Genomic DNA, 26,420 nt, shown 5'->3' on the forward strand with positions numbered 1-26,420 from the left:
ACATTCTAAATCTTTGTTACTAGAGGTGGGGGAGTAGTGGTGTTTTATGCTGAGCCAGCAACTAAGGCTATATCACAGCAAGCAGCCCTGCAACCGGATGTCACAGAGAAAGAACGGCTTGGCTGAGATAATAGCAAATCCTCACTAAAGGCAGCCGCTAACAGTTGTGCCACTGGATCACGCCATTACCAGAGGAGAGCCTTGTAAAGAGAAAAGGCAATCCTGAAGCAGTGTCCAAGTATCAAACAGTGAACTAACTCAGTGGTTCTCAAAGTTTTTCGGACCGCGGACCACTTTACTTAAGTAAAAACTATGGCGGACCACCAAGGCCTAAGTAAAAAATATGGCGGACCACTAAGGCCTAAAAATTACTCTGTACTATAAATTTCAAATTTAAATTGCCGCATTTGTTTCATTTTAATTCAAAACTAAATGTCTTTTTGTGACAGTAGTATAGTAATAAGTTGGCAATAAACTACGTACTTCGTTCTTTGTAATTAAAATGTTAATGCAAGGAATGTATCACTTTAAACATCACTTTGCTGACATATGACGACTGTCAGCCGCGGACCACCTGACTTATGACTTCGAGAACCACTGAACTAACTCATCAAGGGCATAAAGGCAGTTATGGAAAACTAGATAGAGGATCTGGTGCAGCAGCACCTTCAGGCTATGCAGGCTACACAAGTCCCTGGTAATGATAATCCTGCTATCTGGATGGTAAACATGGAGTGCTTGTTGAAACGGGAGAATCCAAGCATTTAAGTATAAGTGCCTGAGGAGGCTTCTACAGATCTCTCCCAAAAGCTACAATAGCCAAGCAGCATAAGCTGGTCTGGGTTATGTGACTTGGCACGACACTTCAGACATCCTTCAGGAAGTTCAACACTAAGCAAATGTGAAGGAGTGGACTGGTCATTCCCTGCAGGAGCTTCTCACCTGCTGGGTCTTGTCAACTGTTGTGTCTATCCAGATTTTCTCCTTGATGACTAGTTCCAATTAAGTAATGTAACCGGCACCAAGGGATAAATGACATCATCTGAAGGAAACCCTTTTGCTTGTTTGGTACATTTCCTTTCCCTACTGGAAGATGCAGCATGGAAATGTTCATGTTACTCATACCCATAACTCGGCAAGGCAAGAACTCTACAAATGAATTAAGACCAAAACACAAGCCCATATGATAGAGAAAATTTAAAATTCCTGCATAATTTCATTATAGTAAGACTTTTTACATATGAAACACTGTTTATTGAGAGGTTTCCAGTCCATCTTAATAGTACAAACAAAAAGAGAAACTTAAAAAAAAAAAAAACCAGCTTTTACTTTTGCAACCACACCAGCAGATTTGTACACGAGCAGACATTTTCTATCTCACATTCATACCTGTGTCAGCATACATTGGCCCTGATTTGTGAAAGCTGCTACAGCTTCCATGCAAACCTAGAGGAGGGGGTATTTGGATGGGTTTTGAGTGGTCAGGTAAAAAATTATCACATTTGCCTCATCAGTTTGTCCTGAGAAGAGCTGCCCTGCAGCAATATACATTTTATACATTATATACATTTTGCATTCACATGCAAGTGAACTTTCCACAGAATGTGAATGAAGAGAATTAGTTGTGATTTCCTAAAAATCTGGTTCTAGCCCAGCAGCATATCAGTAAAGACGACTTGTCACCACAGCAATTTCTGTGATTTGCCGAAAGGTGTTTTGCACGAGTGCCAGTAGGGTGTGGAAATTTGAAGAATGGATCTGTATTTCTTCATCACCTGCCAGCTTCAGCTTTTTAGGAGGTGCTTCTTCTCTGTGTGTGTCTGCAAATATACTTTATATTCTGTCATTTATGCTCTTAAAACCATATTTAATTACTGCAGGCAACTCAAAATTTAAAAATCCTAGAACCCAGAAGACTTCACCAATGTTACTGTGAATATTGCTATCTTTGTGGGTGTTTGCATATATTATATAAATGCAAACACCATATACACACATCAACTAAGACCATGTAAGCACATAACCGTCACTTAAAGGTTACCTTCATGAATATTTTAAGCATGCAGCTTTGGGTGCATTAGTTTACCTGTGACACCTGGATGACTCGTGATGGCCAGCTGGGAGCGGCAAATACGTGCCACTTGCATCAAGAGAGAGGTAACATCGTTACACAGGGGAGGAAACACTTTACACAGTGTCAGTAGTGATGGCACAGTTTTGGCAAACATTTGGCACACTGTGGTGCTCTCATAAGCTGCAGGCAAAAATAAATATCAAGAATGAAAAAAAAAAAAATTCTGATAGCATGAGGAAATTTGGCAATAAATGCTAGGTTATACAACAGCTAAGATAATGTTTTAAGACATCATCAAGACAGTGCAGCATGCATTGGCTTTACGTAGATCTGAAACTAATGAACAAACTGGCTGGTTCTGCTCAGTCAGCTAGCTCCCATACTGGAATTCATAAGATAATAATACTACCCCACACTCAGTGCCAATTTTCATTTTTTTATCCTTTCAATTTTGCACGCTTTTCGTTTTCTTGAACTGCCGAAGTTCAAAACAGTGGAGGTAGTAACATACTATGGTGGTTTATATGACATTAGGAATAGTATGATGACAGCATGGTAGCTCCAGAAAACTTAATTACATAGCTCCAGAAAGTTTTATTACAGTGTAACCAGGAGAGCAGTGGTAGGTTCAAAAGTTTGAATAAAGAACAGGGTGTATCCAGAAAGTTTAGAGCAGTGCTTCTCCATCATGCTTAACATGTTGGCACTTCAATAGGTTTGGTTTTTATGCCCATAAGAGATATATGACATTTTAACATTTGCTAAACTGTATATAAACTACTTTTCTTCCTTCATCTCTTTGGTTTTTAGACTATGTAAAAGAGCTTATGTTCAATCTATTTTATTTTTACTAATGTCTGATGTGTTTGCATCAAAAACAGGAAAAAAAACAATATTTGTACTGGCTGAATAAATAGTAAAAAACAATCAGCACAAAACATCTCAATATTTACAAATCACAAAAAGGCAGGTACCTGTGAGAAGTGTGAACATGACATTGAGAGCCAAACGTGCTACATTCATAGACTTCGGCAAGGAATACTGAGCACACAGTGCAGCCAGAAGCTGGAATCCAAACACCTGCCACACACAAAGGTTTTATACAGTGCTTTTCACATTTAGCATCCAACCTTCAAAACAAAATTTACTACAAGGCACAAATAAAAGCTGTAAAAAGCGCTGATATAAATAATCTTTTGATAGCAAGGAAAGAAAATGATTTGGGAAAGGGATTGATCTCTGGCTGATAAAAGCAGTGAAAATAGTTGGCTATGTTCACCTGAAAAGGAAAACTACGAAGCAGTTGTGCCATCACTTCATCAACTTATACTTCATCTTCAGATGAAATGTGACAAAACATTCTGTGCAGTGTTCCTGCACAGCACCATCAAGATTTATAAGTGTTCATCTTTCTAATGAATGTAAGATATGCTGACCTGTTTTTCAACCTGTGGCTGACCCAGCAACTCGGGGATGAAGTCTAAACAAATATGCATAGAAGGCACACCAGCCACCATTAATGGCAGTAACTCACTTGGATAACCCTGAAAACATAGACTGAACTAACTTCCTTCATTCAAAAAAAAAAAATAATAAAAAAAAAATAATACAGGTTATAGTAATCTATAAAAATCAATAAACTTGGGTTAAAGTTTATAACAAAGGCATTGCATCCAGAAAACTAAGAGACAAAATGTACAAAAATACTGTTGCATTTTAAAATAAAGTAATTTTACAGAGTTTTTATCCTTACAGCTGTTAAACCTAAATGTGCCACTAAGATGCCTTTTTTTTCAGACTTGTTCTTTAAATGTTAGACCTTGTATTCTCACATAATCATCATATGCATGTTTTTTGACTATCTGCCACACTAATTCAGAGCTATACAGTAGAGTGCTGAAGTCAGCACAAATGTGCTTTTTACTTGAAAATGAAGGAGTTTGGCCAAATATGGATCCTTGATGAATGCTTGATGAAGGAAGGAAAACACAGCACACTGAACTTCTCGAAGACAGCTGATCTCACCCTGAGCACTCTCCTGAAATTTAAAAAAAAAAAAAAAATCCATGTAACACCCTAACACCCTGATTTTTCTTTTTTTGACAGCAGTAGGTGATGTCTTCATACTTGAGTATGGGGTGAATTCATTACAACTTATTACTGTTCCAGTAGAATTTTTCGCACCTGAAAACAGTTTCTTATTATAATCCTCATAACTTTGTCCATCATTTCTGAAACAGGAAAACTTCTTCAGGTGCTAAAGCAAAGAAAAACTATAAAGAACTACCTGTTCTGCAGGTGTTGGCAGGCAAACTTCCAGTAATATCTGCAGACAGGCACTCTCCTGTGCAGCAATGAGTGCACTCTTGAGCTCCTGCCTGTCCTTTTCCACACGTGTGACCTCCCATGTGTTGACAGTGGCTGCAGCATTGGCAACAGAGATAGCACTGACCTGCTGTTGCAGGTAAATACCAGATGCTTGGAGATATGCAGACAGTACATGAAGCATCACTCCCAGGATAGGTGGACACCTTCAGAGAAACCAATCAATAAGTGCACATATGTAACAAATAATAACAGGGAAAACTCTTCATTTCTAGTAACCCCTCCCGCATGTTAACATTTCCTCACCTGAAGACTCTTTGGTCACACCGCAGCACTACTAGTGGGTCAACGACTACATCCTGTTCTGTGAATGTTTCCTTTTTCAAAAGACCTGGTTGCTGTGGTTGTAATGCATTGACAGTCTTTAAACGCAAACTGTAGACACGAACAACAGATTAGTATTAAAACTGTTGAAAGATAAGTTTTCAGAAAACTGTCATCAGATGTTAATACCTCAGACAGCAGTTACAAACATCAAATACTCTGGATTGCGTAGCTCACAACTTAACAAAAAATACACATGCATCCTCAAAGCAAACTACATTCAATCTGAAAAACTTAACCAAAATATGATCCAGAATAAGAAAAGCATCAGTGCAGAAAGTTTCTTTACTTCAGAGAAGACTTACCATGTGCTAGACTTCTAGAAACGATGCATAGATGTAGACGTGCATGCATGCATGCACAAACACCAGCACAAAAATGGAAACACACCCAGAGAAATAAATACAGCACCAAATCGGGACAGCATACCTGCGAGGTGACAGAGAGTGAAGTTGGAACCATAATCGCTGAATGGTGTCCAAAACTTTTCGAGGCACCCCTTCACCAAGTAAGCGTGGTAAGCAGTCCACAATATGCTGCATATTTTGCTGCAGACGTGCTGCAGGCATCTGTAGTAGGGTATTTAACTGCTGCATCATAAGTGCTGGGTTCTCTCTAACACAAGACAAAGCTGAAACAACAAGTGAGAACACCCTTTGAGGTTTAGTACACAGATGAGCTTGATCAACAAACACGACTTTTATTAAAAAATATTGTCATCATGCACTCATGCACTTTTTGGTCACTGCCTGTTGATGCAGTACCTAGAAGCAGTGTTGCATTAGGACATTAGTTATAAACTATTGTTATCATGCACCATTTGGTCGCTGCCTGTTGATGCAGTACCTAGAAGCAGTGTTGCATCATGAACTCTCTGCAACATAAGTACAGAAGAAGCAGCAGCTACAACAAGACTTAGTCCGTCAGTCAGCCGTCCCCTGACCAGCACCTGTCATGGGGATCACACAGATATATGCACAGCTGATAAGGCTTATGTATCTGTAGTTCTGTCACTGTTCGCTGTTTCATTTTTTGGGGAGGGATATGATTAGTGACTGCATCCATTCTGTGGGCCATTCCTTCCATTCCCACATTCTTTGACACATTCTTCTTGAGCAGCTCAGCGTGAACATTATCAACGCCTGGCAACTTTCCTCCTTTCAGGCTATGTACAACTCTTTCAACCTCTTCCCATAGGACTGTTAGGTATGCAGGTTCACTGTCTATAGCCTGGTTGTTTTGGGGGATGTTTCTGGAAGTTAAACAGGTCTTTATAGTGTCCAGTCCATCGTCTGAGTACAGCATTGCTTCATGTGAGAAGATGGCCATTGCTGTTTTCAGTGACTAAGGTCTTTAGAAGTTGGTACACATTTTTGCTGTTACCTCTTGTCCTTCCATCCTCTATGTCCCAGCATTGACTCTTGATCCAATTCTCCCTAGCTCCCTTCATTCCTTTTTTGATGGCACAGTTCATATCTTAGCTGCTTCAGGTTTGCTTTTCTATTCTCTCTTCAAGGCCCTCCTTTGGTCACAGAGATCTAGAATGTCATTCATGAGCCATGGCTGTTTCTTATTCCTATGCTGCCCTAGAACCTCCTAGGCTATTGACCTCAGCAACTCTTTTCCTGCAAGGGTGTCTACATCACAGTCTACCAGGTTCAGAGGAGGAAATCTTCTTCCAACTGTGGCCTGAAGACTTCTGCAACATTTGGGTCTTGCAGCTTCTTGAAATCAAAGTGAATTCAGGGAGTGTATGAGAGTCACTTTGCTTTCAGCTTTAGGTTTTTTAGAACAAAGTGATGGTCGTTACCTATGTCACTGCCTGAGTACATCCTTGTCTTGGCCTTGTTGATGCTAGATTTGAAGCATCTCAGCAGCAGAATATAGTCAATTTGATTATGGACCAATCCATCTGGTGAGCGCCACATGCCTATCCTTGATTTCTTGTGGGGATATAAGGTGTTGGCTAAGGTAAGTCTCTGGCTCTGTGCAAATTCTAGAAGTCTGATGCTCCTATCATTGATTTCATCAAGGCCAACAATACTCAAGTTTCAATGGAGGAAAAAATATTTAAAAAATAATGGATGAGCATTTTGAGAATGCTTGAAAGTGCCACACATTAAAGATGATAAGAGAGATAAAAAAGACAGCAAAAACAAGCCATCTGTTTTGGGAAACAATAAGGAATAAAAGTAATTTTAAGACAATTTTTTCAACTGCAGGAAAAAACAGATATTCCTATTTGCTCATCATAAGTATGATAAATTATAAGAAATAAAACTTCAGTTTGCATAAAAATGTACAATATACAAACTAGAGAAAGAAAATAATAAGATTAAAAACTAAGAAAAAACCTCTCTGTTATGAAGAATGATATTACCTTGGTGAAGAGACTGTGCACTGACATTGGCTGTGGGCTGTAAAGATGAGGCAGAAAGAGAGCGTTGATACCAGCTGTTGGGCCCACATGTTGATAGACTTTCTTCAAGCCAGTCCTCCACCAGACAGAGGTGAGGAAAATGTGTCACCAGCAATCTGCACACATTTCACTTTCATTATGTATGTATGAAGTCTTGTAAGTAAACTCAATCCCTAGACCTATCCTCACTTTCACTATGACCATCTGCCTGAGTACAAAGATCCACGCATGCATGCACACTTCTTCTCATTGTGTAAGGGGAAGGTATTTGATGTTTTATGCCGAGCCAGCGACTAAGGCTATATCATGATAAGGCAGCCAGCTCTGTAAACAGATGCCACATGCAGAGAAAGAACAGCGTGCCCAAGACAAGAGCTGAACCCAGGACAGCCAACCTTCACTGTATTGGCAACAAGCGCTAACAACTGTGTCACTAGACCAACCCTTATTGTATAAGTTCATCTAGAATTCCAATAAAAGAGATCAGCACATCTAGTTTCTACACAGAAATGAATGTATCAACACATCTTGTCCCTCTCTATATATATATATCCACCAATGCACAAATGTCCCTATGAATATGCAATAACAGACCACAAGTCTCTATTGCTATGATTAACTTGTCTTTCTTGAAAACCTAAGTTTGCAACTCACACAGAAATAAGCAACAGCGTTTCAAGAAACAATACAGCCCAGTTTACATAAGGAAATAAAAAATACCGAAGCAGTGGGGGAAATATCCCAGAACACTGATGAGGTCGTTGTTGAGCTTGTTGCACCAGGTAGTTGATGGGGATCTGTGACATCATTGTCTCACTGTATGGTGTATATTGTCGCAGGGACAGCACTGCAGGAAGACAAACTCACCTTAAGATATAAAATTTGATGAGTTCTCTGAATGCAGCAACCCCATGCTTCCTAGAATTGTTCTTCATTATCTCCTAGTTCCATAGGCAGAAGTATTACAGAAAGGTATACGTGAGACTCCTCCATTTATCAGATTTAGTTCTTAAAAAAAAAAAACAACAAAAGAAAAAGCAAAAACAAAAAACAACCGAAAACTCCCCAATAAACATCATCTACAACTCTCGTCCCCACCTCCCCTAAAAAAAAATAAAGTAAATATTGTTTACACAAATTTCGTCACCTGGTGACTTGGAGACTGACAGCAATGTATCTTGATACAACAGCACATAATACAGCATCAGCAGTCGAGGAGCAAGGCTTTTCTCCTCCTCGGCTTTTTCAAGCTCCCTTGTTGTTTTCAAGCCCCTCTTCCTGTTTGCTTGCATGTCTTCTCTTAAAGTGCCTAAATTACCACCTGTGACAAAGTCTGAGTACACAGCAAGTATTTCTGCCTCTGTGACTGGCTGGTTGGTCTGCTCAAACTTCAGTCCTTTTGGTATGATGCTGCTCACAAAGCATTCCACCAATTGTGGTAGAAGTGGGTGCAAAGGGAGGTAGCTTTCACATATCTGTCGGTATATCCAGTCCTGTTTAAAAAGAAAATTCTTATTAAACTGCAGAAAGTTGGGGGGGTCCACATCTTGAACAGAGTGCCCTCCCCTTACAATCATACTGGGATTAGTTTTCTGCGCTTACAGCTGGCTCCTAATTAAAAGTAAAGAAATTAAATTGCATGTGTAGTGTACTTGTAAAGAGAGTTGTATTTCTATTTTGTTGCCAAGAGATGTTTCATTATGCTTTTATAAATTTTGATCTTAAATATGTCATATTCTTCCTTCAAATGTGCACATATACATCCACACATTTTATATTAGTTCTTTCAGTTGTATAGCGACCACATCAGCATTGTTTAATAATAACTTAACTCTTTTAAAACTTGCACTGTGTCTAAAATAATACTTATATTTGATTACCTTAATTGGAACTTTGTGGCGCGAAAACACACGACTTTTAAGAAGCTGGAGAATGGAGTGAATGGGGAGATAGCCTGAACATGAAGCATCAAGACCTTTTGTAACTGGAAGCTTCACTGCATTAGCTGCCACCACCTACAGAAAAAACATGAATTAAGCATTCACTTTTCATTCATACATAAAAATTCAAACAAATTCAAATATAAAACATATATTTAACATTTAACTGATTTTTAAAATGAAGAAAATCATTTTGTGTTGTCTACAAAAAAAGGACACGGTGTACCTGTTCAGTGAAGATCAGTTGTGTGAAGATGTGCCGAAGACGTGTCAAACTGCTTGCTTTCACAATGCTCTGCATAAAGAACCATATCTATGTATTCATTCAACCCCTAAAAACTTATCTTCTGCTTGATTTGGAATTTGAGATGGTGTACTTCAGCTTCTTTAATTCAGCTAATTTACAATCAAGCTACTGTACGCACTCTTTAGTTGTGAAATGCCTTCAATAAAATTGATCTACATGGTTGTATTCAATATCAATACAAATACAGTGTTTGTATTAATTATATCCAATTTTATATATTTCATGGGCAGTGGGTGGTATCATTGAGAAAATGGTCCATGTACTCCTTCCCACTTGTCAATGTCAGATCCTAAATCTCTCTTCTCTCTCTATGAAGTCCTCACAAATAATGTTACATTTCTTTAGTGACTAAAATCTTCAAAAGTTTGGAACGATTTATTCAGAAGGGCATTATTCAGAATATTTTATCTAAAATATAAAGTAGCAAATTTCTACAAAACTCACTTTCATCCCAAGAGTGTTGCACACAAGATCCAAAATGGCTGACACCTGATTGCTGTGGAAATGTAATGCTACAAGGAAAAGTATTTCGCCAAACAATGTTGTGCTACTGCCCTCTCTATAAAACAAACAAACAAAAAGAACAAGTTAACAAATACACAATGCTATCAGTTGCTGGTAAGAGAGGTCGTAAGGTTTTTTTATAAAAAAAAAAAATTAAGAACAATTTTTTTAAAAACTACGTACACCCTAAAGAACAGCCACACAGCTTAAATGTTTTAGAGAATTTGAGAACTGAACATGACTGATAAAGGGCACCTCTACTTGATAAGTCTAAGGTCAGTTTTAAAGTTATCAAATGAAGCATCTGATAGGAAAAGATAATGTTCTAAGAACTCAAGAGTCATACAAAAAAACGCCAAGATATGTAAAACAATTTGATGCAACTATTAATCTGTGGGCAGATGAAACAGACATATGATGAGTTAAAGGATTTCATCAAATTATGAACTTGAAAAAATGCTGGCAATGTAAAGTAACAAGGGTATTATCTAATGCTGCTGAAATAAAAACACACTGCTGATATCCAAATTATAAAATGGCTTGAAGAAATTAGCTATCTGCCACAAAAAAAAGCACAAAATAAAATCTCTTTATTTATATTAAAGATAAAAGAGATGCCTAGCTTTTCAAGCAACAATTCTTTGTCTTTAATAATTTATCAAAAATAAAAGTATGCTTTCACTTACTTGCTGTTGGTATTCTCTGTAGACATGAGCCAACAAATCCAGTTAATCATTTTCTGTTCTTCATCCATGCCGCTGTAACATGAATAGTTATGTCTATGTTCATAAGCTCACGCAGAAACTATCAATCAAAATTGATCTCGTCATTTAACAATAAATGTTAATTAGTTTATGAGATTTGTAATGTTTTTTTATCCTTAACCAGTGCCAACAAGTTGAAAGTTGCACTTACCTAAGGAGTAAAGGATTTGCTATCAGCATACACACAGCCAAAGACACAAAGTATTTTCCTGCTGAAGACAGTGGAGGATGGCAAGTCAGCAGCTGCAGCAGGTAAGCCATCTCCTCATCTGAATATCTGAGACACAGCAAGTGGATTTACCACTAAAATAATTTTGCAGCTGCTGCAGGTAACTCTTTCCTCATCTAAGTATGTATGCCACAGCATGAAGATATGTATGACACAACATGAAGATTAGCCAATCTGTGAAATAATTCAGAATCTAGATGCACAGCTGTAAAGCACAGTCTGTATCTCATCTAAATGACATTAATGAAATGCTTCTACTGACCATTAAATAAACAAATGAATGAAAGGTACTATGTTTGTCAACATAAAATAAATAGTGAATGTACAGTAATTGTACATTATATCTATACTGACAATATACTGGCAAGTTCAGCCCTTCTCCAAAATAATCAGTACTTTAACCAAATTTCACTTAGCAGTGAAGTGTTATACGTTTCATTTAGGTAAATGCAAAAGAACAGCACCAAATCAAACAAAGTTTAACACATTTGCTCATAAAACCCAGACCCTGTATATGTGCATTCCTCCCCTTTATCCTTTCTACCATAGCCTAATTTGCTCTGCAGGTTAAAACAATTAGCTTTGTAGCAGTTTTACTTAATCATAGACTCTAGGAGATCCCAAGGTAACACACTTTAACGTGGCTAGTCCTTTGAGTGCTGCATAGAGACGAATAAGTGCTGAGGCCGGAATAACAGCAGACTCTGCAAGTGGATGTCCTTCCTTGGGAATGAATGCCACCAGCCGCTTGAGAAGATACTGGCGCATAGCATGCAGCACACAGCCACAAGATTCTTTGGGTTTCTGCACAAGGAAGCTAAAGTGTGAACCAGTCAATCCAGCTTCATAATACATATCTGCGTTTTGCACAACACCATGTCATAATTCATTTAAGAACTGAAATGATTAATACCAACAGCTGCAAAGACAATGGGTCACCAATCAAAGATAAACAGGATAACATTTTCATCACTGCTTACACACATGCAAATGTCATTTGTACACACATTTCAGAGTCCTATGTGCACATATCTGCATAAATGTGCATGCACGCACACACAAAATTTCTTTTTCCCAACCTATACAATGTCTCCAGATACACATGTAAATGCACAAATTCACAGATGCTCACTTTCTGTGCAGCCTTGATAAATTGTGAAAACCAGTTGCGGATCCCCTGATGACTTCCAAGAAGTAAAGAGTTGAGAAATGTTACCACATCATCTCCATCCCTTGCATCATCAACATCTTGTAACGTATCTGACATTTGCAGTGACAGGGCCACAGCCAAACCTGGCATGGTACAATGCTGCACCTAGACATAAAAATATACCATTACTGGTAGTAAAATTTCTTTCTTCGAGTACTTAACAGATGACATGACTATGTGAAGATCACCCTCTAGCTACCTCAAATCCAGCTGTCCAAACCTGTTCCAGTGGAACAACCACAGAATGGTAGTAAACGAATTCAGTTCAGCCCCCTCTCATACCCACCTGTCAAGCCAGTAAGAACTCAACTCCAGTTTTTTTCCTGGACTGAGTCTGGAACCCTCTGCAGAGAGGCAGGAGGGAGCAGCTAGCTGTCATGTCATTTGGTAAGTACTCGAAGAAAGAAATTTTACCACCAAAAATGGTATTTCTTCTTTGTACTGTACCAGATTACATAACTATGTGGAGACTAACAAGTGGATGGAGTGGTAACCCACCTTGGCTGTAGCCTGGTGATATGCAAGGTGACATAAGAGACCACCCCAATTCCACCTGGGCTGTAGGACGTGAAGCCGCCATTAACTGTGCTAATGAATGCTGCCTTTGGGCTGGCCGGACAGGCTGTCACACCTGCCTCATGCTGTGTTGCCAAAACAGGCTTCAGTTTGCTGAGTTCAAGAAGGTTGGAGCCCAGTGTCAAGGATGGAAAGGATGTGATCTACAGTGTGAGGCAATGAAATGGCCAACAATACAAAATATCACTATTGGTCCTTACATCCCATGACCCAAAGGACAGAAGGTATATCTATAGTTTTTCACAGTAATAGGTGCCAGTAGTTTCTGAATGAACAGTCCCAGAAACAATCCGCCACCTTCGCTTGGGACAATGGGGCGAATATCCGGAATTAGGGACCACTTGAAGTGACTAATCTGTCCCTTCCTGCTCAAGGCCTCTGCAAAGCCAATGAGCCTTCTAACAGCAATATGTTGAGATTGTGGTACCACCAAGGACACTATCTCCACTTGGAGGCACAGCTGGAGGTAGAGGGGGCCTCTTTGTCAACGTTAAGTAGGTCCCTGCCGTGGAGTTGTCTGACAATATCTTACTGGTTTCCTCTAATAGGCCTACCACTAAAGCTGTAGTGCTCTCCACACTGCCAGAAGCTAAAGTGAGTAACTGTGCAATGACTTCTCTTCCTTAGACTACTGGCCCTGCTGTCCCAAAAACCAGGGAGCAGATGAGCCCCCAGCTGAACCTTCTGGAAACTCTGGTGCAGGATTCTAGAGGGAACACTTAACCCTAACCCCCTATGTCGTACAAAGCTGTAAAGTGACTCTTGGCATTCTTCGAATCTAGTATTCCCTTGATGTCTGCCGCTGCATTAAACAGACCTGAAAGTCTTAACCACTCCTGCGCTGACCAGCTGTTTGAATCTGAAACAGGCTGGCCACAGACTTGATAGGTATCCAGCGCACCTCTGTTAGAGAGACTTGATGATTTGTGTCAGGAATCTCATTCATTTGGATGAAAATCTGCTTTGGCAATAAATCTGACTTGAGTGAAAGAACCACTCCAACTCTGTCAGTAAGATCATAAGGACAATCAAGTAAGACTTCATCCTCTGGCTGTCTTAAGCAGCGTGCGTAAGTAAAACATCCAGACAAGTGGATACTGTAGTCTGAGCCTTCATGCGAACGATGGGTATAACCGCTTCTGTGATCTGGGTAAACACCCAAGATGTCAGGTATAGTTCAACAGGCTTCATCACAACTACCAAAGGTGGGCTGCTGACAGGTGCCTCAGGCCATGCCATTAGGTGACTGCCATGTCTATGTTGGCTGCAAAAATTGCTACAGCAAATGCCGCTCACAGGCCTGACAGTTTACATAGAGACACAAGGTACAAGACACAAGACACAAGGACAAAGTGTTGTGCTTGCTGAGATCCAGAATGGGTCTCCAGTGCCCCCTTAGCTTTGAACCAAGAAAAGAATGTACTAGAAGGCCAGTGAACCAAGAACCCTTCTTCACTTCCACCTCTTTCTGAACACACACATGTAAATATGCGCATGCACGCACATATACAGCTGACAACACTGGTGGGTATATTTGACATCTGAGCCCTCAGGAATGGTCTTCTATAATGTGTATCAAAATACCGCAATTTTTATCACCAATGTCAGCGAATGCTTAGACGATTATGTCAATCTACAAAAGAGTTGCCCATGTTAAGAGCAGTGATGCTTGTTGCCAGCACTCATTGACTTGCAGCCATCAACTAGAAAGAAATAACAGGAGTAGTCATGGGAAGACCCAGCTTAAAGTTAGGTGCTACATAAACACATATCCACATGCCAAAGTGTAATCAGAGGTTACACAAGTACAGCAACTCCCCTCTGCTTCCCGAATGGTCATGAAACCACACGTCACACATTGGCAAGGAGGTGGGTAGAAGTGTTAAGCCGCAGCGACCGACAGCATGCCATGAATACCTTGCACGAAAGGAAACAGCATGCATTGTGGAGCAACATACTGTGACCTCTTCATATCCACTTTCCAAATACTCTAAATTAAATATGCATTAGACAACTCTTGAATCCATATGGTCATCGACAGAGAGGGCACAAGAAACACATTCTTGCATGGCCATCTCCATCCGGTCCTTCTCTTAAAAGAACAAGGTATCTGTATCGTGTAACTGTTTTGTCACTCAATGTCTTGAGAGGAGACAGTGTAGATATCTAGCCTTACCTTATACCCCTCTAAAGATAAGAGCACTGAACAGGCCAATGCATATACTTTCTTGCCGTGATTCATCTCAGACCACCTGTATGCAACCTTGTCCCCAGTGGTGGAGCAGCAACCCTTTACAAGGAAAAGATGAACAAGATGGGCATTCTCTCAGTCGATACTGCAAATATGCTGGATAGCATGTAGCCTTCACCGAACTTCACAGGCTGCACTGGCATATCCAAGAGACTGCAGAAACAAGTGTAGCTGACAGACATCTTACCAGTGCGCAGCCGGGTGAAAAACTGGAGCTGACTGCTCACTGGCATGACAGGTGGGGATAACAGGGGGCTGAAATGAATTCATGTCGTACGGTTCTGTGGTCGTTCGACAAGAACAGGTTTGGACAGCAGGATCTGAGGTAGCTAGAAGGTGATCTCAATATATTCATGTCATCCGGTACAGTACAAAGAAATATTATTAAGTAATAGTTGCAACACACAATGGAAAAACAATCTGGCAAATAACTGCACAAACAATGTTAATATCTTTCTCTACTCACACACAAAGCACGAATGTTGAGAGCCTCCCGTGGGTTCATAGCGGCTAACATGCGTAACATCTCCAGTCGTTGACAACTGCCAGCACTATCCTCTTCAATTCGCTGCCCATGTGACACTAGGCTTGTGCAAACTGTAATCAGTAAATCAAGGCAAACATGGACGAGCAGTGCTTCTTTTGTCTATCTCAGTTTACAGGGTTCTTTTTTAAAAGGAACAAATACTGACTTATTTACTAAATATTTACTAAAATGGGCTGTTATTAAATTATACTTATCTGCTATGAAAGGGTTAAGCACCTTTAAACCCACACTAAAAATACATTACTTGATCAGTTGTTTAAAAAATACCCAAACACCAAAGAAAGCTTTCACCATTCTCTCAAAAGGCATGACTAAACTCAAAACTATCTTGGGTGACAGATAAGGCAGAAACACTCACCTTCCATAAAGGACTCTGGGAAGTTTGCAACAAGCTGACACAGCAGTTCATTACCATGAGGAAGACAAAGAAGTGCTTCTGCCACATCCCCCAAGGCCAGAAGTCCAGGTAACTCTGTTTTGCAACCTAATACTGTTATATCTAAACAGCATTCTTTTGAACCACAAGAAAAATAAAGGGAATCAGAGACAAGGGTAATGAAAAGCAATGAAGAAAGAAACAATGTAAATGAAATGAAGAAACAAGGAGCATAAATAAAATTTAAAAAAAAACAAGGAGCATAAATTAAATGACTTTTAGCAGTTGATAGGAAAGCAAGACAAAATTACCTATAAGCTACAACCAAGTTTTTCTCATAAAAGTGAATTTGCTTCACACTGCCAAATACATTCCAGTCTAAGCATCAAATAAAATATACATTGTGCCTGATGTATAATAACATGCTGGGTGGATATGGATGTGTTGTATGGCTTGAACAATGTACTTTTTGTCACCTTCTGTGAATTGGCTTCTTCGCCACTTTAGTCAAAACTTTAAGTTTCTTTGGACTTACTGTTTACAGTTTCTACTGGATAATCAGAATTGGCAATTACTTGTGAAATCCTATAGTAGCCCTTGCTTCATTTTTCATTTAAAGTCTCTTAGATCTTGTTTCCCATGCCAGCCCTAGAATTGTATTTGAAAAGGTTGAAAGGATAGTTGTGCCTGACCTACTTGTTCACTGGTATCACTCTTAGTTTATTCCTGTTGCTCCTTTGAGGAGCATAGGGTCGCAGTATCACTCTAACCTTTCTCATATTTTTCCATGATAATAATAATTTCTATATTTCTATAATTCCTATTGGCACCAAGCTCAATGTGCTTTGACATGATTGGATTAGAATGTCACACACACACAGAACACTCACTAGAAAGCATCTACATGAAAAGCAGACACCCATTCAAACAGGAAGGGAAGGTATGAGATGAGAAAAGATAGCTACCAGGTATTTAAAGTATTCGTAGACAAAAAATTAGTCTTATGGTCAGACTTGAAAGCATCAAAGGTGGTAAATGTGTGATGATAGCAAAGCATTCAAGATGCTAGGGCCAGAGAAAGAAAAAGAGCAGCGGCTGAACCTATCCCATCTGATATGTGGCATATGCAGGAAGTCAGCATGAACAGATTTGAGAGACCAACTGAGCTAAAAAGGTATAAATAACTAAGATATCCTAAAGGAAGGCCATGGAGACAACAGCGGAGTGAAGCCACCTTGTAGTAAATGCAGGCAAGGACAGAAATTCAGTGATAAAAGAAGTGGTGTCACATGATCAGATTTAAGCTTATATAACACAAAGTGGGAAGCATGGATTAGGGTCCTTTGAAGCATTTTTATTTTGAGCAGCAAAGTTGTAAAGTGCTAAACACAACATAAATTAAACATAATATATTAAAACTGAAATGCTACAGAAAAAGGTAGAATATAACTGAGGGCTTGACATGTGAACAAAGCAAGCACACAAGATTATAAATTGCAAAAAAACATTTTCGATGATAACATCAACAAATTTTCAGGAGCTCTATTCTTGTGGTCTTTAAATAAAAGGACCGAACTAACTTTTTACTGAAAAATCTAAAATTCTAGATTAAATAAATCAATAAAGATAAATTAGCCCACACTTTAGCAAGAGATACAAACCTGCAAGTGCTATGTACAGCACATCTGATACCTCTTCTAAGTACACAGGACTTTCAAACAGCTCATCAGATAAGCTGTGGTGGCCAGTCTTCCCCTCCTTCAACTGTGAAAAAGAAAACACACACACAAAATGGGGCATAAAATGTATTAATAAATCCAAATTTGACAGAAGATGTAAGGTTAAAAAAGAAAAGGATTTCTTTCCCTTGTCTGGAAGACCTAGCGAGAAGAATGCATGCATGGTATGACTCACTAAAGAATACTAGGTATGGCCAAGACATTTAGTTCTGACATGAAGAAAATTACTTTTATTACTTTCTTGTGAAACACTATGGTCTGGCTATATAACACTAATACATACCCAGCAAGTCTTCTAATTCCAAATTTTCTTTGTTTTTCAAATGACAACAAAAGATAATAACATCAACAATGTTTGTTTCTTGAATGAAAAGAAAATGATGTGAATGAGTGATGCAATTAAATAAACAGGAGTGAAACCGAAACAAACCAGAGCAAACTGCAAAACAACAAGCAAGGTCCAATTCACAAAGAACAATGCAAAGAAAAACAAAAAGCAAACAAAAATGACCTGGACAGGCAATTACATCTACACTTCTTCAGATAAAAAAAATTCTGAAAGTGTGATCGTCTAAAAGATCAATTATAAATTATAATCAGCAAATAAACAATTTTAATAGTCATTAAAAACTACCTCAGAAATAACAAAAAGCAGCTGGCTTAAAATCAAACGAATGCGACGTGCTGCATCACTTCTCTCAAATTCAAGGGCAAGTCCATTAGGAAGCTGTGAGATCAGCAAGCTCTCTGTATGAGACCCACCTGTCTTTGCCCTACGGAAACCGAATTAAAAGCACAATATTTCCATTGTCAAATGCATATGTCAGTACAATTTAAAAGTTGTGGGTTTTTTAAATTGTTTAAAAGATGATCATTGTAATAACTTGTACTTCATGTTGTGCTTCTTACATCAATGCCAGGCTTTCAATTCCAATAGACTTGTTACTATTGGTGCAAATTACTTTATTGTATTCCATGAATAAAAAAAAATGTAAACTGTTAAACGAAACGTATAACACTTGATACTGGGCACACATAAGACTATTCATGTTAATAATAGGAGATATAAAAATCATAAACCTTAAATTTTTCTGCTTCTATATTCTAACGTACCGTAGTTGCTGTTCCTTCTTTACGTCCTGTTCTAGGGCATTAAAATCAATGGATAACAAACCAACGATATTGTTAACAACTTCCATTCCGGAAAGAATTTTAAGAGTGGCTTTTCGCAAACGATCACCCCGTTCACTCGAATCTAATGGAGAGCAAAGAGCCATACGGACTAGAGCGGGAAGGATTGGCCGTAATTCTGACTCGCTGCATCTTTCAAAAGTTTCGATATCGACACTTTGCATCGCTTCAAAAACATGAGTCTTAACAGGAATTTTGATTCCAGGCAAGTAAGAAGCCATGGTTTTTGGGCCTTTTTTCCCTCCTTGAAACGTAACGTGTAGTCAAAGCCTTTCATCTATCGTCTGCCATTCCATGGACACAAAGTGATTTTAGTGAAAGAAAAGCGTATGTAGCAGGGGAAGTAAATCGTGCGAACAGTTCTTTCGGATTTTGTTTTTCGAGGAATGTAGAGACAACTTCAAAAGCATTAAAAATACCAGAAACATTATTGAAATTGAAAACATTGAAAGTTTCGTACTTTCTTTTAGAAAATAAAATGTTCATGAGACTATTCGTTTGTGCTCCAGTCCAACATTTTAAAGCTAAAGCGGCTTCCAACCGTCATAATGAATGTTTTGTGGCACAGTAAGCATACGTATTGATCAAAAGACCAGCTGATCTGGCCTCCCGAGATAGTATAGGGCTTTATATGTATTACATAAAGCGCAAAATAATTTTAAAGTACTCCAAGTTTATGTATACATGGAGGAGACGCTTTGTTTTTCATGTGCTTCCCTTGTCGTCTGCAGCGGAGCGATGCAATGATTTGGTCAAATGCCGCAATAATGGTCGCGTATGCATAATATTGTCAACATTCATTTTACGCAGATGCCACATGCACCCTAACTTGGAGACTTTTCCATCATTAAATTAATGAGAGAATTTTAAGTAAATAAATCGGTGTCAGGAGTTATAATCGAACAAAAATGCCTCTTTTCCTTGTGCTTTGTAGGACGTATGACTCAATAAAGAATTTTTACATCTACACTAAACAATGTTCGGAGATGGCATTAGATCTCAGGGGTGGCCAAACAAAACTGTACTTCGCCTTTAATCACACACTGCCCGACTTTTGGCAACTTGGAGGTGCGCAAGGATATTACATTTCAGCTGGCCCTATAAGTAGAAGTACTCCAAATGCTAAACCTCACATTAAAGTAAACCATGTAGTGTTCCAAAGAGAAATAGAGCAGTTAGAAGAAACACAGCTTCTCAAAGGAGAACCAAAGCAAGAAAGATTGCTCGCAAAAGAAAACTTCAATCGAAGGTACTCAGTACCAGATATGGAGCAATATGCACAAGGAGATAATCAGCAAAGTGAAGTATTTGAGCAACACATATTTATTGTACCAAAGAGCAGATGCACATTCTATGTTAATGGACATCTGGCTTCTTGCCTAGCCCTCATGGTGCACAAAAGTCAGAAGTTTCGACGACATTTTATAAAGAATATAGCTCATTTTAATGCATTTCATGACTGTCTGCCTGACTACGCAACATGGGACATGAACTTGCTTGAAGATGTGGAATTTTTTGCTGTCCCATATATGATTGATATTGTAGCTGTCTGGCCATTGCAGCGACTGGACTATGCATGGTAAACTATGCAAGTTGTACTCTTAAGACTTTTTTTAACACTTCATTGCAGTTAAAAGGGGACTCTGGAAACTATTTCAAAATCCCAACTGGGATTCTCTTAAGTTATATTTTGGATTGGATTACATATCTACATATGATTGGATTACATATCTATGTATCATTGGATTACATGTCTATTTTGTACATTATAATCCTGTGGCATCCCCTCCCCCCCCCCCTCCCTGGATGAAGGAATGGCCAAACAATTAATTGGACCAGCCTATAGTCTACCCATAAAAAAAAGGAAGACATCAATAATTATGCAAGACCAAGTGATTATTCCCTAAAATGATCTGTTTAACAGTATGCATGTGGCTGCCTGTTTAAAGTCAGCCTGTTTTTCTGCTACAAGGTCCCAGAGGCAGGGAACCTAGTGGCTTAGCATCTCTAGGACATCCCATTTTCTCCTGCTTTTTATCTTCCCTGCTATGTGGGTGGTTAGTGGAAACCTTGAACCAGAGACCTGCTTCTCTAAAGTCATGCACACTAAAGTCATGAGGATATTGATACTCTCAGTTTATTTTACACATTATAAATAGAAGTTTCTGGCCTCTGAACTTCATCACAGAATGTTGGAAGATGGTAATCTGGCTTCATGTTGCCTGCCATGATGTGGAGATATTCTTGCTGTTTAACATATCTGAGCTGGTGGGAGTCATTGTCCTGTTACAGGTGTCTCTATGACTTTGCTCCCACCTACCTATCCACATTTCTTAAGATCTTCACTCCACCTCGTTCTCTCCAGTCCTTTTCTGATTCATTTCACCTTTGCATTCCTTAAACTAGACTTGTACATTTTGTTCACAATCCTTTTCTATGGCCATTCGCCTGGAACAAACTGTTCCCTTATTTTATAAATGCCTTGTATATGTGCATGCCTTTAATTACTCTTGCAAGAGTGGGTAGTTTGCTACCACCACCACCATCATTATCATAACCACCATCATCATAATCTACTTCAAAGAACATTGGTACACTTCGTTGTTTGGCCTCACCTTGTAAGGCTTGTGAAGCTAGTCCATGTTCAATTGCCAGCAATCAGTAATAGCCATCTTTTGATTTGGTCAGTCCATTCAAGTCATGCATGGGTTGGAGTAAGGTCCACATTGTTGTCTTCATCTGATCTTTCCCAGTTGTGCAATTTTTTACAAAGAGACTGTTTAGAAAAAGATGTACGCTATCTTCATGTTTATTTCACTGATGAGTAAAATAGATTTACAGATGAGTATAAATATTTTCTAGTACATTTAACAGCTCACTTTATTTCTTGAAACCCTTTTGCATATTGAGTTAGATGTTACATATTACCATAATACTTTTAGGAGGGAATAACACTTTATTGAAATTTTGGACATTTCAGGGGATGGAGAATGAACTTGCAGATATCAAAACGAATGATACTTGAGGAAACAATGGCATGGCTTTCAACATTAGGTGGCGCTCATTCCTCATTAGGAGAGTACTTCAAGCACCATGTCAGTATATATCTATATAAAATTTCTGTGTGAGTGTGCACTTGCACATGGTTTCTCATTCATAGAATGCAAAGGTTTTTAAACCCAAAGTTAAATTGTTGGGTTGTTTAGACCTTCAGCTAAAATTGATAAAAGTATTGGAGGGTTTATTGATCAGTAGCAGACAAAAATTTACTCAGAAAATTACATTTGTTAAACTTTCTTACATGATTTACGCTCATTTCTACATGATGGGAAACCTTCTGTGCATCCATACCTCTCCTTTGCCTATCCACAATTGTTTTGTGTATTGTTATATTTTTCACTTTGATATTAGTTTGTTTCTTGCATATTTGATAGGGTGGAGAGTTAGATACTTTGTTTTTATTTGTAAGGTATTGAAAAAAATTGATAAATTTTAAGCATGAAATTGGTAAACTGGTACAGATGAAAGCTTTCAAAAAGAGGGTTTCTGGTGCATTTTTTTTCCATTTTTCAAGAGAGTTTTATTTTTCTTTTGAAAACACAATAAAATAATTTTGGTTTCTGATTCGTTAACTTTCAGCTTGTTTTATAAAGTTTCAAATAACACGTCCATCTTGCTGAAGCTTACATAAGTATATAATGATTGCTTTTAATGGGTACATGATTATGATTTTCCTTTGTTTTGGTAATGGACTTAAGTTTTAAGTTGGTGCTTATTCCACTTGATGGTTCTGTTCTTGCATTTTAAAAGGTTGTGAACTTTGTGCTAGAATGCCCAATTAAATGTTGATCCTTTTTCTTCTTCTTTTCTTTCTGATACTTCTGTGAATTTGTAGTTATTAATTTAAATAATAATTCTGTGGACCGACCGGCAGGCAGTAATAGCAGGCCAGCTGTCCTTGAAACAACTCCGTGTTGCACTTGAAATGGGTGATCCTCTCACTGTTGCACGCTGCCAAATGTTTTGGGCATACAGCTTAATCCAGCGAGGTTACACACATAAGGCAAAGAACCTTGTCAGGTGAATTCAAAGAGCTGCACCAGAAAATATGGGAGCATGCATTAGTCATCATTACCATTTGGATTAATATTGGACATACTGTTTTCAGTGTTGGAAGAATTTGTGTTTGAAAATGTGACTTTAGTGCTATAACTCATAATCTTTTCCACCAGTTGTATCAAGTAATGAGCAATGAGTTTGTTTTATACTTTAAGTTTATGTATGCATTAGTTTTAAAAGCATTTTTTATAGTATTATCCTGTTTCATATATAAATTTGCTGTTATTTGTTCTTCATTTAGGATTTGAGCATGGGCACTGATCATAGACCATTACCTAATGTGGGTTGATACCACTATTACTCATAAAACTGTAATTTATAAGCAGTGAAATAAAAACAACTTTCTGGGAACATATTAAATGCACTTGACTACGGAAAACTCGATCTGTACTCTGAGGTATCAGATTCCTAATTTATTGTGAATACTAAAAGGCATCACGAGTTGGTTTGGCTTCTTTTTACTTGGCATGGTACACCAATAACAGTACAGTTCTTCTACAGCTTATATGCTATGGGTTTTTTTTCACTTTATGTATCTCCTAATTGATAAGTGTACCTGTATTTTAGTATATACTTTTTGCTTATTATTTTAACATAAATAATAACATATACTTAAATCTTACTTTGATTTTAATAAAATATTTTTGGAGTAGTTTTCATATGTAGATTGTATCCAAGTGTCAGTTTCAGCATCAACTTTAAGTGCTAACACTTGGGCTGTTGTTTTAGGAGGGTGTACAAGTCTGTCAAGTCACTTCCAGTGCAGAATAAAATTGTCATCAACATGTGTTTGGCAGCCTGGGCTCGCTTGCAACATTTGCACCTCATTCGCCAAAAGCAAAAACTTGCAGGTCGTCATCATGACAGCAGTCAGGTATTGCTTGGTCATTACACATGAACAATACTGTCTGTATCAATACATTACATTAGTTGATACTAAAAGAGATGGATGATAATTATGACATTAACAAAATTTTGAGAATGCTTCTTTAAATGTGTATTGTTTATCTCTAAAATAAAACATCAGAATTTTCATTGTTCTGAATTAAGCAAGAATGCTAATGTACTGAATTAATTTGTATCAAAACTGTGTTAGAAAATATGGATCTTTAAAAGAATTTGTTTCGCCTCTGATCCATTATTTGAGGAACAAAGGTTAGTGTCGTTTATGTACCATCGTTTAAAGACAATGATAAAGATGAGTATTATTTTTTTTTAATCTAGATAAAAGACATTGATGGTTTTATTGTTAGTGGTGTGGGAGGTTGGGAGTAGGGATGGTTTGTAAATGCACTTGTGTTTCTTTTAATATTACGGTTTTGGCAGATACCAGTAGCAAAAAATACTCTACGTGCCTGTTAAATTTCATAACCTACCCTAGTCATTTTTTTCTGTCCTATCTCAGCTTTATCTTCTGACTTGGGTGTGTGTATATGTTTTCTTTTGGGGCAGGAGTAGGACATTTGCCTAAATACTGCTGACAGAGTGGAGAGGGGCATACTACTGGTAGCAGCAGTTCATCCCATTCATCCATATGCCCAGAATGTTCTGGAAAGACAGTGTTTCCAACTTAATGACTACACATCCAGTGCTGCTCTGTCATTTTCCTAGTTACTGGAAGCTTTAATTGTGGATACATCTTCGCTAACGGTTGTGGCTTATTGACTAACAAGTTATAGTACTATATGATGCAGCAACCCATTTTTCCACCTTTAGCATAGCCAATGCATCTGATATTTTATTCCAAATATCCTTTGATCTTGCAGGGTGTATTTCCTGTGTAAATAAAGTCATGTAAGATTTGTGGGTGCAATAGGTTTCTAAAGAAAAGTTTGCTCAGCTTCATTGTCCCAGTCAAAATGAAGGTCATGTGTATGAACATAACACATTTTATTATGCTACTGGGAATTACTCTGTTTATAAATTTATCTTTAAAAGAGAAAACTATTTTAACTTCAGCGTACATTATTTTTAAGAAACTAATGTTGGATATCAAGAATGATGTCTAGCAGTCCAGGGAAAAGATGTTTGTTTTAGCACATTATCTAAAGGTAATTTAAAAGATTTTTCTAATACTTTAATAGGACTTAAGGTCTTGAATGTACTTCAAGATCAGTAGCCACAAAAAGCAAGCAGAAATATCTTTAAAATATTGTCAATTAAAGACAAGGACATTTACTTAACAAATGCCAAGCAAACACAAATTATCACCTTCTTTCTTGTTTATTATCTCCCCTGCCAGAGAGTTTGTTTTTCAAATGCAAAGTGTTGTTTAATTTTTTTTTTTCTGCATTCGTCATCAGTAAGCTTATCTATGTTTTAATGTGATTAAACACAGTCAAAAAACAATTAAGTGCACATTAAAGAAGTGATGAAATAATGTATACTGAATATCAATGGTCAAAATCAATTTCTCATGAAAAGTGATAAGTGAACCTGTTCATGTTAAAAATTATACATTATAAATCTTTTTTATATTTCTAAAAAAACATATTCCAAAGCAGATTGTATATTTATGTGTTGAATGAGGATGTGAGAGAGAGAGAGGGGTTAAGAAGAAAGAATGTGATTGCATTTGGAGGAAGTAGTTGTTGTTGGAGAAGATTGGGGGTTAGAGAGCAATGTGCTGCACCTAATTGGTAAGGAGGCAAATAATATGCAAGCATGATGGCTTACTGTAATTTATTTCCTTGTGAAACCTGTGGTATGGAACAGCAGAGAGTGCTTGCCTTTGATGTACTTTAGATCTTGACTCATATTGCTTTGCAAACATATAGAGATTTGCAACTAACCTCAGGGAACAAACTTTTATTTTTTTAATGGTGTTCAACACTACAAATCAGAATGATACTCCATTTATCCTGCAAGCATTATCATTCCTTTAGATCAGTGTTCAGATTTAGTTTGTACGGAATGTAATTAACCCATAGAATTCCTAACTTCCTTTGATAGAAATAATCACAAATTCCATCTGTAAACCAATTAACATTTTAAAATACAGAGAACACCATGAGAAGATATAAAACTAAAAAATGAAAAGGCAACCCCTTAATCTTGGGTTGCTGGGGATAAGGTGTTCGAGACCACACTATGAGAAAGCTTTTCTGTAAGGTCAGTGTCCATCTCTTCTTTGCTGCCTTTCCTTCCCTAATCCTAGTATAGGGAGTCAAGTGCCAGTTTGACAGCTGAATCAATTGGGTAAAGCATAATGTGTCACATGTTTATAAAAGCGAGCAGTGTGCACACCTCTGCCCTTAAATGCTGATGCTATAACTACTTGGCTATCCTCTTGTTTGCAGTAAGCTATCACTAATGGTAATATTTTCCAAGAAGTAACATTCATACATATTATACTATGTATGTTCGGAAAGTGTTTGCTAAGTTTTTAGCATTAAGCTTTGCTCTATTGCAGAAATATTTCTTTCTTTTTTTTTTAAATTATGAAAATCCCAAAGAATCTTGCAC

The 26,420-nt window shown here is 37.9% G+C and overlaps 2 protein-coding genes across 3 annotated transcripts; one reads left to right on the forward strand and one right to left on the reverse strand.

Annotated features, from left to right (window-relative positions):
• Positions 1–1,237: 1,237 nt before the first annotated feature.
• Positions 1,238–19,159, reverse strand: LOC112561682 (integrator complex subunit 2-like). Of its 2 annotated transcripts, none has more exons than XM_025234294.1 (23): positions 18,759–19,159; positions 18,280–18,418; positions 17,568–17,670; positions 15,889–16,002; positions 15,450–15,580; positions 12,079–12,261; positions 11,581–11,750; positions 10,869–10,994; positions 10,640–10,711; positions 9,894–10,008; positions 9,369–9,437; positions 9,083–9,217; positions 8,350–8,695; positions 7,923–8,049; positions 7,164–7,318; positions 5,213–5,414; positions 4,706–4,834; positions 4,362–4,605; positions 3,999–4,112; positions 3,511–3,618; positions 3,049–3,154; positions 2,087–2,254; positions 1,238–1,820 (listed from the first exon to the last, which is right to left on the reverse strand). In XM_025234294.1, the coding sequence occupies exons 1-23, from the start codon at positions 19,055–19,057 to the stop codon at positions 1,663–1,665; spliced, it is 3,513 nt and encodes a 1,170-aa protein (XP_025090079.1). In that variant the 5' UTR covers positions 19,058–19,159; the 3' UTR covers positions 1,238–1,662. The 2 variants fall into 2 exon arrangements, with proteins under 2 accessions (XP_025090079.1, XP_025090077.1); XM_025234292.1 differs by having other exon boundaries at positions 15,889–16,041.
• Positions 19,160–19,300: 141 nt separating this feature from the next.
• Positions 19,301–26,078, forward strand: LOC112561683. The gene is made up of 5 exons (XM_025234295.1): positions 19,301–20,415; positions 21,817–21,931; positions 22,771–22,916; positions 23,685–23,829; positions 24,408–26,078. The coding sequence occupies exons 1-5, from the start codon at positions 19,745–19,747 to the stop codon at positions 24,411–24,413; spliced, it is 1,083 nt and encodes a 360-aa protein (XP_025090080.1). The 5' UTR covers positions 19,301–19,744; the 3' UTR covers positions 24,414–26,078.
• The last annotated feature ends 342 nt before the right edge of the window (positions 26,079–26,420 follow it).

This window comes from Pomacea canaliculata, linkage group LG4, assembly GCF_003073045.1.
Source record: "Pomacea canaliculata isolate SZHN2017 linkage group LG4, ASM307304v1, whole genome shotgun sequence".
Taxonomy (NCBI): domain Eukaryota; kingdom Metazoa; phylum Mollusca; class Gastropoda; order Architaenioglossa; family Ampullariidae; genus Pomacea; species Pomacea canaliculata.